This window comes from Elephantulus edwardii, unplaced genomic scaffold, assembly GCF_000299155.1.
Source record: "Elephantulus edwardii isolate Elephantulus edwardi_28Jun2011 unplaced genomic scaffold, EleEdw1.0 scaffold00027, whole genome shotgun sequence".
Taxonomy (NCBI): domain Eukaryota; kingdom Metazoa; phylum Chordata; class Mammalia; order Macroscelidea; family Macroscelididae; genus Elephantulus; species Elephantulus edwardii.
The window spans coordinates 7,563,940-7,576,066 of NW_006399777.1; the positions used below are offsets into that span (position 1 = coordinate 7,563,940).

The window sequence follows — 12,127 nt, forward strand, 5'->3', positions numbered from 1 at the left end:
AGCAGAGTTTAGGGCTGTTGTACATAGGGTCGCTATGAGTCGCAGGCGACTCGACGGCACATAACAACAACAACAACAACAACAACAACATAATTTATCAAGGAGGAAGGAGGTTAGGTTAAACACTGTCAAGGAAAAGAAAAATTGGAATGAGTAGTTTAATTCCTGCCCCAGTTAGTTACAAGGTTGGATTAGAATCCATTTTTAAGGGTTTTGGTTGTTGTTGTTACTATTGTTTTTTTACTTCAATAATAGAAGAAAGCCTCTAACAATTAGCTTAATATAAGTAGGATGTTTTGGGGGAAGATATTTTAAAATAAGAAGACAAAATCCATTTTTTGTCATATGAATTTGTCTATAAATGTAAAGGCTGCCTTCTTCCTTTTTAGTTAACAGCTGGATTCTTTAACTACTGTACTCTCAGGGTGGCTGTAACAGGCAGTATTGTTACCCACTGTCAAGTTGGAACCAACTCATAGTTGAGTCTCCAGTACATCTTCAGAGGCATTAAATCACATAGAGAGAGATGGCCATCTTTTGCCCACAAAGTAACTGGGAGATTCAAAGCACCTGTCTTTAGGTTGGTGGTAAAACTCCATACCACTAAGCCACCAGAGAGATGAAGAAAAGATTTCAAAGAACTGGAGCTAGAAAAACTGAAGAACTTGCTTGGCATTTCTCATCTTGAAAGAACTAAAAAACAAAACAGGTTTCAAGATGCAACACTGAAGAATGCTACGGACAAAACTTTGAATAACGCAGGAAGAAGATAGTTTAAATACATTGAGTTGCTGGCTGACACAGAACTATTTCAAGAAGCAGCTTATCATCAATACATGATAGTGATGAAGATGAAGGAAGATATTCAAGCTGCACTGAAGGCATTGGCAAAGAAAGAATACCCCAGAAACTGCTGAGATACCAATCGTAGTGTTTCAACAAAGAGATGCATCCTTGGACATGCTCACCAGTTATGTCAATAAATATAGAAGACACCTGCCAGGTCAATTGATCACATATATTCCAATTCCAAAGCAAGGTTATCTACAGATCCATATTTGCTACCATTCACAAGAAAGATTATCCACCAGAATGCAGAGATCATCAATATTATTAATATCACACGAAAGTGAAGTCTTGTTGAGAATTACCCAAACACAGATGGAATAGTACTTCAACAGAGAACTGTTAGACTTAAGCTAGATTCATATGAGGTCATGATAGATGGCATATTACTGCTAATATCAGGGGAATTCTGGCTAAAAGGAGAAAAAAAAATAACCCCTTACAGATGTCTATCTGTATTTTATTGCTTATGCAAATGCATTTGACTGTGTGGACCATATAAATTATAGCTAACATTGAGAAGAATGGCTATTTCAGTAAACTTCACTGGACTCATGGGAAATCTAAACATCCACTAAGAGGTAGTTCTGTGAACAGAGCAAGGGGGCACTGCATGGTTTCAAATCAAGACAGATATATGGGAGGGTTATATCATTTACCCATACCTATTCAATCTGTATGCTAAGCAAATCATCTGAGAATGTGGATTTATGAAGAACGTGCAACGAGGATCTGAGAAGAGCCATCAACAAACTGCGTTACGGAGGTGACACAACTTCGCTCTCAGAAAGCGAGGAGTGCTTGAAAGGCTCGCTCCTGAAGACTGAGAAAAGCTACAGCTTTCAATTTCACTCACATTTCAACATCAAGAAATTTTTACAAAATCCTTACTATTGGGCTGATGGGCAACATCTTGATAAAGTCATTATTATTGTGTCCCATCAAATTGGAACTGACCCATAGCTGATACTCCAATGAGTTTTCAGAGGCAGTAAATCACCTAGAAGGAGATTACCCATCTGTCTGCCATGGAGCAGATGGTAGATTTGAACCTTATGCTTTTGCGTTGGAAGCACAATTCATATCATTTTATATAAGTATTTTTTATATTAGTCAAAACTAATAGAGCTCCCTTGATTGGGGGAATATAGAAATTGTCAACCATTTCATCTTGCTTGGAACCATAGTCAATATCCTTGGTATCGGCAGTCAAAAAAATCATGTGCCATAATATTTATCCTAACACGGTGACGTCTGGTCCCTTGATGCTATTTTTTTTAAGCAGAAAGTGAGAGGAGAGCGTTAAGGAAACCACTGACTTGCCCAGGCTTACCAAGAGGGGATCTTCGCAAGCCTGAGGGGAGAAATGACTTCTGATAATTTCCAGCTGACTCCACCACACCAGACCAGCGGAGGTGCTGGAGGAAGGCTTTAACTACAGGATTAACAATGCATTTTCTGCGATTAAAAGAAAAACATGTTTTGAAAGATTATTGGCATCTTACAAACATACTTCGTAGCCATACTGTGGTAGGACCTTTGCTAGTTGTTTAAGCTGTTTCTATAGGAGAGATATATTTAGAATTATAGTCTAAGGCAGAAGCACACCTTGTTAACCTATAGCCTGGTTTCTTCTGATCAACGATTTTCTTCAAACCTGGGATCCTGGAAAGAACAGCCCAATCTCATACAAAGCAGAGATGACTTGTAAAGTCACGATGGAGAGGTAAGAGGTACAGAGGAACAGTTTGAGCATCAATGATAGGGCATGTAGTCTTCCCGACGTTGGTTGTAACGATAATTTAGAAAAAACAAAATCACATAATAAATTTTAAAAAAATGCTTAGTACAAGTATCATGACCCGTTGTTGTTATGTGCCGTCGAGTCGCTTGCGACTCATAGCGACCCTATGTACAACAGCCCTAAACTCTGCTCTGTCCTGTGCCAAATATCCTGTCTCCAACACACCCATCCCGATTACCCCAGTCACTGAATCAATCCACCTCATAGAGGGCCTTCCCCTCCTGCGCTGTCCCTCCACCCTCCCAAGCATGATGTCCCTAAGGACCGGTCTCTCCTCACAACATGTCCAAAGTATGTTAGACGGAGCCTCAGAATCCTTGCCTCCACGGAGCCACCCGGTTTAAACCTTTCCAGGACAAATCTGTTTGTTTTCCTAGCAGTCCATGGTATTCTGAATACTCTTCTCCAGCACCACAGCTCAAAGGCATCAATTCTCCTTCTATCCTCCTTGGTAATTGTCCAACTCTCTGACGCATAACAAGTGATTGCGAAGACCATAGCCTGTATCAGATGCACCTTAGTCTCCAGAGAGACACCACTCCTCTCCAGTATGTCCTGAAGGTACATGGTTCAAATCCACCATCTACTGCAAGGGAGAAAGATAGGCAGTCTCCTCCTGTGAAAGTAACTGCCTCAGAAAACCTACCAGAGGGTGAGCTGTAGGTTGGTCCCAACTCTTTGATGTGCAATAACTACATCTCATAGACAACTCAGATTTTTAGATCTCAATATACAGCCCTTCAGCCGGTACTGTTCCAAAGATTTCTCTAAATGGTGGCAATATCCATCCAAATGGAAAATAAATGAACAAAAATGACAGCAATTAAGTTAAAAACTAACATTTACTCTCATTCTTTTTACTCTGACTTGATCTTAACATTTATGATTTCCAGTTTATGCTTCAAATCGAGAGGCCCACAAAAATATGCCAACAATAAAAAGTATTTAATATTATAATGCTTTAAAAGTGTTATTTAAACATTACAATATTCTGAAGCTTAGTCTGACATACTTTGGACATGTTGCAAGGAGGGACCTGTCCTTGGAGAAGGATGTCACACTTGGGAGGGTGGAGGGACGGCACTGGAGGGGAAGACCCTCTATGAGGTGGATTGATTGAGTGACTGGGATAATGGGGGGAGGTGGGTCGGAGACAGTGAGACTGGCACAGGACAGAGCCGTGTTTAGGGCTGTTGCACACAGGGTCGCTATGAGTCACAGGGGACTCAACGGTACATAACAACAACAATACACAATAATGCTTTAAAATAACGTATGTCTATTTTGCTAAAGCATCTTCATGAGGACTAGGAGGGGATTTTGACACTTGCTAGTTCTGACTCTGTAAGACACACCACCCATGAAGTGGTATCTTCTTCTCTCCCCCTGGTGATAAGCAGCACCCCAAGGGGCATGGTGAGTGTGCAGGTATCTCAACGAGACCCCCACAGCAAGGCTGTGACGCTGTGACCACATGCCTTCAGCACCAGAAGCACCCCCTGACAGAGACATCCCACCGTGTAGAGAACAGATTCAGAAAACAGATCCAAACTGTCCCTGAAAATTGGTCTGGGTTCTGTGGGGAAGAAGTGAAGGCGCAATGAACCACCAATTGCCATGGGGTTGATTCGGAGTCATGACAAAATGGAATTCAGTCGATAGAGTTTTCAGTGGCTCATTTTTCAGAGTCCATCAGTGGACCTTTTTGTCTAAAATACCTCTGGGTAGATGCAGACCTTCAACTGCTCTATCGTCTAAAGGTAGAAAGGTTGGCAGACTCTCTCTGCAAAGATTTACAGTATTAAAAAACCAATAGAGTCGCCATGTAGCAGGATTGACTTGAGGTCAGTTCAGACATATACACAGGCGTATGTATGTACGCCGGCGCATGCGCACGGACACACACACTTCCACTACGTTTATCTCAACTCAATTAATTCATTGCTGTTGAATTGGAAGTGAAATAAAGGTGACCCAATAGAAAAGCATGACCTTTGTTAGCAACACAACTCTATATAGACACACCATCAAAGTTGTTTAATATTCACATACACACTTACCTCTTTATCTATCTATATCATCTCTATATCTAATCTATATATCTGTACCTATATCTATATCCATACTCATATATCTATATCTCCATATATCTGTCTGTCCATCTACCTACCTATCTCTACATATATATGTGGATATTTGGAAGTAGGAGTGGCATCCACTTCCTAAACAACACGCCTCTGGAAACCCTATGAACTTTGATAAATGTCGATAGTTGTAGAGGGGCTTCAGGCCTTTTGTTCATAGGGTCACTATGAGTTCTTCTTGACTCGAAGGCAATCAACAACAACAACGTGTGTGTGTGTACATATTTTTTGTATATTTTTTCTCTCCCTTTTTCTGGTGCGCTAGTTGCGTCTAGCATCCCAAACCTGACCAGTCCTCTGCTCACATCCCTTCAAACACTTAGTACATGCTACCTGCTCTGGTGACCCAGAGGTTAGGAGGTGTGCTGTCAACTCAAGAGCAGACAGTTCGAATCCACCAGCTGCTCCAGGGAAGAAAGATGTGCAATCTCCCACCATGTGGTTTATAGCTTCCGAAAACTTACTAACGCAACTGCCAACTGCCGTACACCCAAATGCCCATTCCCAGAGATTGTCCAGCTGCAGGTCTCACCTTGCCACCCACCTGCTGGTGAGTGGGGCCAGAGATTTCATATTCCTGGGAGGGGGCCTTCCCCAGATGTGAGCTGATATGTTTAAACACTTGGCTCTGAGCCTACCTCTGAGGAAGCTCGGATGGCCCAATGCGAGGAGTGGCCCGGCCAACCCACAGGCATGTGGTTCAAATCAACCAGCTGCTCCGTGGGAGAAAGATGGGCAATTTCCTCCAATGTGATTTACAGCCTCTGAAAACCTGCTGGAGGGTCAGCTGTGCATTGGTTCCAATTCGATGGCACATAACAACTACAACAGAGGCTATTGGGAGGTATAACACGGAATTGTGTTTCCTGCTGCCTTCCAGGTTCCTCATTAGGAAGCCACACACTCATGTTGGTTAAAGGACAACTGTTGCATTCTCCTCTGATGACCTTCCTGTTCTTGTCTTACCTTCCCATTCCCCTACCCTGTTTCCTAGGTTTGTCAAACACTTACTTGAATGCAAATCCTTTAATTACAAGAAGACATTACTTCTAAGGGAACCTAGATGAAAACACAGCACACACCTGCCATGGCGTATTCTACAATCACGCCTCTGTTTCTGACAGGAGAGTAAGTGTACAGAGTCTCTCCTTCCAACTGCCCCAGTGTTTTCTCTGTATCAGACACTACAGGGGAGGCACAGAGGAAGCCAGTGTACAAGGGAAATTGTTTGGATATAACAAGGATTATTTTAACATCGACCTGTATTTATTTAGAAGCCGCCCAGAGCTCATGAACTTCTCAACATTGTTCGTTACAAATAACTGAGCTGGACATGGTGATGACAGCAGCCCAAGGAGAGACTAAAGCATCTAGGTGTGCAATCTTTCCTCTTCTTCCTTTGCTACTTCGAGTCCTGCAAAGCTCACTACAAAAAGTCTCGAGTGAGATTTCAAATGAGGATTAGGCCAGGGACCAGGAGGTGGGTACTTTTCTTCCCAAAATGTTCTCTGCTGCAGGAAGGCAACAACTAGAGGCAAAAGGGAATTTCTAGGCTGAAGAGAAGGTGACTGGGCATGGTCGACCAGGCTGAAAGACAGGAAGGAACACCCCAAATGTGAGATTCAAGGAAAGTTCTCCTCCACACAGATGACACTGTCAGAAGTGTTTTCTGCTCTGCCTATCCAATAGTTATGAGAGTATTTCAGTCCTTCTATCCCCCCCCAAAGATAGTCACACTTCTCAGACCCCAGGTACAATACATCAGAATGCCCACGTGGACAGATTTTCAAAGTCCATCAAGTAATTCTGATGCGAACCCCTCACAGGATCAGAGGATGAAAAAAATAATGCTTACTTGATTCTCAATGAGATGTTTCTGCTAAGAACACAGAAAGACTCACAGATTCTTAATAAATTTCTGGTGGCCTAGAGGTAGGAAGCTGCACTGAAATCCCAAAGACACACAGTTCAAATCCACCAGCTGCTCCCTGAGAATAGGATGGGAAATCTCCTCCTGTGCAATTTACTGCCTCTGAAAACCTGCTGGAGGGTCAGTGATGGGTTGGTTCTAACTCAATGGTATACACCAATAATAACAACAGTCTAAGAGGTATGGTTTCATTATCCACCAAGATTGGCTTACCTCCAGTCCCTTCCCACACATCATGACTGTGTGTCTCTGTCACTATTGGGATAATCAAGAAGTCTTGAGAAATTGATGAAATGCTCTGTGATGTTTATGGCCTCTGAACGATCTAACATCCCGGGAGAGTGTGCTGGGTAAACATAGCAAATCTGTACTATTTTAGTGGCCAAAGGCTTGTCTGTATTTCTCAACCCTTGAACCGGTGAATTTTCACTGGATGCAAATAATGAGGTGCGCAGGAGGCAGATGTGAGCTGAAGGAATCGCTCTCCATCTGCAGCTACGCTGTTGAGTTTTGGGTCATGACTTGAACGTTACCCTCACAGCACGGTGACTGGTTCACTTCTCAGTGAACCTACAGCTTCAGTTCTAACTCTGGGGATGATTCCCAAATGATTCCTTTTCTATTGTAATTGCTGACAGAGTCCAATGAACCCAGTCCTTGAGGCACAAGTTGGTTTGGGGATAAAGAGCTGGATATAGTCTACAGTGGGGCATCTGTATGTATGTAGAGAAAAAGTGCAGCTGGATGGAGCCACAGTGCCTTGAAAATACCTTTCACTCCAGCTTAGCTGTATCTCACTGTGCTGCTTCAAAGTTTATGCATAAGACAGGGGGACCTGTCTCTGATGGCCGTGGATAAAGACTCAAAGACTATCCAAAGGCAGACAGTTCAAACTCACCAACTGGTTCCAAAGAGAAAAGAGGGACAATCTCCACCCAGGTGACTTACAGCCTCTTCACACCTACTGGACGGTCACCTATGAGGAGTTTCTCACTTGACAGTACTGAGATGGTTTTGTTTGTTTCTTAACTTCACCTTCTGGGACATATGGATTTGGTCAAGGTAAGACTATTTGTCACAAAAGCCTAAGTAAATATCAACAGAAGGGTCTGAGCTCTGCAGTTCCATTTTAACAATTCTACTGCAGCTCCAACTTTAGAAAGCTGCATTTAACAGCTAGAGCATGAAAACCTCTAATAAACAGACAGGAAAAACCCATGGAAGCCAGAACCACTTAGGTGCTAGAAGTGCCAAACATATGTGTTAGGATTCTGTTTATCTTATTCCTCACCATTTAGTAAATATTACACACACACACACACACTCATATAACGTCATGTTAGCCCTGGGAACCTTTCCTTCCCCTCCCCTGCCCCATACACATGACGTTTTGCTGGCATTGTTATTTCTAACCATTGATGAATTCCATATAATAATTACTAATGTGCTGCCACCTCCTTCGTCTCCTGCTGCAAGGAGATCACATCTATTCAGAGTAAGATAATTGCTTCGCTGTTGAGACAGAACAAGCCAGGCTTCTTCTCACCACTGTTGTGCGCTTCCAGCTGCGAGGCGGAGTTGACAGCCACCTTGCAGAGCGAACAGTAGAGCAGGCGTTTTGCCTTCTCCTCCTCCGTCTCCATGGAAGGACAGGAGCTGTTGCCGGCCGCTGTGCTGGGGCTTTTCTCCACTTTAGACGTGATCTCCGTTGTCACAACACTGCTTTTGCGAATCTCCACCGTTGTCGTGGTTGATATGGCTGGTGTCCCTGTGTTAGTGTCTGCATTTCAGACAGCACAAGAAAGGGAGAGAGACAAAAAGATGGTTTTATTGTCCTCTGTTGGGAATTGTATCACTGAGGCAATTGATACCACATCTTGCCAACAAAAGGAGAAGCTAGTAATTGCTCTTTGTCTATTAAGCATCCCTCATTTTTTAAAAGACCTTTCCATAACGGATCACATTTTGTTTTATATACAGACATAAAACACTCAGGCAGTTTTATAAAATAGAAATGAACTTTCAAGATATTGAAGATGGTAAATAAACATATCTACACATTTCCCTCGAGGATATATGACCTATAGGATAATATTATGATGAGATAACTTTTGAGAATAAAACAGCAAAGAAATATCCTTAAGGTATATTTGTTTACTACTTATCATTCTATCTTATTTAGTGACAATGCAGTTTGTGACCCATCTGTATCTATCTACTTGTACAAAACAAAATTTAACTTTCATGCCATATTGATTTGTATAGGTCAGCAATTCAGAAAATGATTGTCCATATTTACAGATTGCATTCACACCACGTACAAAAGTCATCAAGATCCAAGCAAGTGTATTTCCAGTTCAGCATATCTGCCGAGAGCAAGGTGTGTACCAAGTGAGTGATAGGGAGGGAGTTCAGATGAGTAAGGGATGTTACGGACTAAAACAACGATCAAATTCACAGACCTGGTTTCACACTGTCAACGTTGGGTCATTTCGAGAGTTTGATGGCCATCAAGGTGTTGCTGTAACACTGTGCTGGAACCTTACAACTCTGCTGGCTCAAAAGTATGACCCCAAGACTAGAGAGGTCACCCTCACTTCACATAGAGGTTGACGTCTTCCAGTAAGTACACACAGCCCTCCTCCCAAGAGATCACAAATATGGCATGAAAGCACCAAAACTTGCCATTCACACACAATCACAAACGAGTTGTAATCTCCAGTCTTAATCACTCTTCTATTGCTTTTCCTGTCTTCTGGATAGTTCCTGAATTCTCATTCAAATATTCTTAGGGCTCCTCTCCCAGAAACAGTTACTCTTAGAGTGGTTTCTAACAGTTTTTATTGCCATTCATTAATGCCCCTTTTAGTCAAAAGTATAGGATAAATTGAGCAGTAGCGGTGAGAACAGGGCTGCCTGCACCATTATTTCTTCCGGTCTGTATCATCAACAGTTTATTACAGCCAGAGGATGCTGTCCCACCTGAAATTTCTCCTTCGCCGAGGAGAGAGGGGAGAATACAGGTGAACTGGCTATTGCTCTTTTCCTGAACGTGGGAGCAGCAGCTTTGTCAGTAAGAAGAGAAATGAGCTTCTGCTGACAGCTGCTGGAGAAAATGATTCATCTGGGCCTTATTTCTTTTCTCTGGCATTTCACACGCTTGTGATCACTTATTTAGCTGCAAAGATCATCAACTTAGCTCAGTGTCACATTCATTCTCGTTCTCTCTCTCTCTCTCTCGTTCTCTCTCTCATGGCTGTCAAGTTAGAACCAACTCATAGCTGACCTTCTAGCAGATTTTCAGAGGCTGCCAATTTCACTGTACAAGATCTGCCTTCTGTCGTTCATGGAGAGGCTAGTGGATTCAAACCAGGTACCTGTGGGTTACCTGGGCTTCTCCTTACCCACCAGAACATCGGAGCCTCAGTCATGTTAAAAATGATACTGCTGATCAGACTATAACAGTTAATTTTGTAAAAAATATTCTAACACTAACAGACTGCTGCCAAAATGTATTTGTTCCATCTCCTTGCTAATCTGTATTCAATCCTATTACAGTGGGTTTGGTCTTTGGCTGAAGGTACCGATATTAAGAAGCCAGGCGACAATCAGAAATCATCATGAGAATTCACAGATGGCATAAAAATGAAACAACCGTTTTCAGACGGGCCAGGAGCCAGATGCGATTGTCTTTATGTGCCGTGGTATAATTAACAAATGGCTAGTTAATTTACTAGGAACTTTATATACACTGTTCAATTTAACCTCTACAGAAACCTCCTGTGGGATTAAACTACTTCTGAAACCCACTGGAGGGTCAGCTTTGGGTTTCTTCCAACTCAACAGTGCACAACACAGCCACCACCACAAACCTATGCAATGAGGAAATTCAAGAAGTTAAGGACATTCTCTAAGGTCACAAAGGTAGGAGAGTGTGAGCAAAGCATTTCATGGAATAAGAAAATCAGAAATTTTGGAGGAGGGAAAAAAAGTTTCTACTAACACTGTCCTTTATCACTATGATTCCCACATATTGTCAACAGTGGAGACTGAAGGCGTTTGACACTCAGCTCTCTGAGGGTGACCACTGTAAATACAGATATTAAATTTAAAATGATTGTGTCCACACGGGAGAGACAGAGTGTGATACGATGTGTTTTTATTTCCTTGCAATCTATTGTGATAGGGGCACTTTCCCAGGCATACATAATGGTTGATTACAGCAATCCTAAAGAGTACAGTAATCCTAAATTAACTTCTATTTACAGTGAAATTTACTAACAGGAGTAGAGAATAAAACGATGGCACTTCCAATCCCTGTGACAGCTACATTTCTGCCTTTCCTGATCTCAGAGGATGATTTACATTTATACCAAAAGTACCGCTAGATTAGAGACAGCAGATTATCTATGCCCTAGGGTTTTGTAAAGTATTAACATGTCTTAAGGCAATTCCCTTGCATGAGACAGGCTTAAAGGAATTAATATCAAAATGCTTCTCTCAGGCGCTGCTACAGTGTAACACGCCTGGACCACATAGCTGAGCACAGATGTGTTAGTTTCTCAAGTTTGGAGTTCATTTGAAAAAAATATATATATATATGAATAGGAGGCTTACATTTCATCTGAATTTAATATACAGATCTTGACACCAGAAAGGTAGGATTATTGTTAATTTTCAACATTGGTTTCCACTTATATTTTTAAAATGGTGATTAAACGGGCCTTTTTATTTAAATAAACATATATGTGTGTGTATACTTATATATACATACATACACATATATGCACACATACAAATACATTATATACACAAAACCCATATATATGATCTAGTATACAATTGCTTTGGAACTGGCCCATAGCTGACCAGCACAAAGGCAATAAATAAGTAAATACCATGTTTCTTCCATTAAGCAGGTGAATGATTCGAGCAGCATACATTTAGATTGGCTAATTAATTCCTTACTCCTTAGCCAACACATATATGTACAACAACATACATATATGTGTTTGTGTGTGTGTATATATATACACAGAGTATATACATACATACACATATATAAGCATAATCTGCTACACTGTTTGTTGTTGTTATATGCCATCAAGTCACCTGCGACCTTATGTGCAACAGCCCTAAACCCTGCTCTAGCCTGTGCCAATCGCATTGTCTATGACACACCTACCCCCATTACCCCAGTCACTGAATCAATCCATCTCATAGAAGGTCTTCCTCTCCTGCACTATTTCTCCACCTCCCAAGCATGATGTCCCTCTCCAACAACTGGTCTCTGCTTACAACATGTCCGGAGTATGTCAGACGAAGCTTCAGAATCTTTGCCTCCAAGGAGCAGCCCACTTTAACCATCTCTAGGATGAATCTGTTTATTTTCTTAGCAGTCCA

General features: G+C 41.8%; 1 protein-coding gene across 1 annotated transcript in view; it reads right to left on the reverse strand.

Moving 5' to 3' along the window:
- ZNF385D (zinc finger protein 385D) overlaps positions 1-12,127 on the reverse strand; it is a 343,402-nt gene that overhangs the window by 27,064 nt on the left and 304,211 nt on the right. Inside the window, exon 5 of the mRNA XM_006883410.1 lies at positions 8,271-8,504. Within this exon, the coding sequence (XP_006883472.1) occupies positions 8,271-8,504 (234 nt within the window). The remainder of the gene's footprint in view (positions 1-8,270; positions 8,505-12,127) is intronic.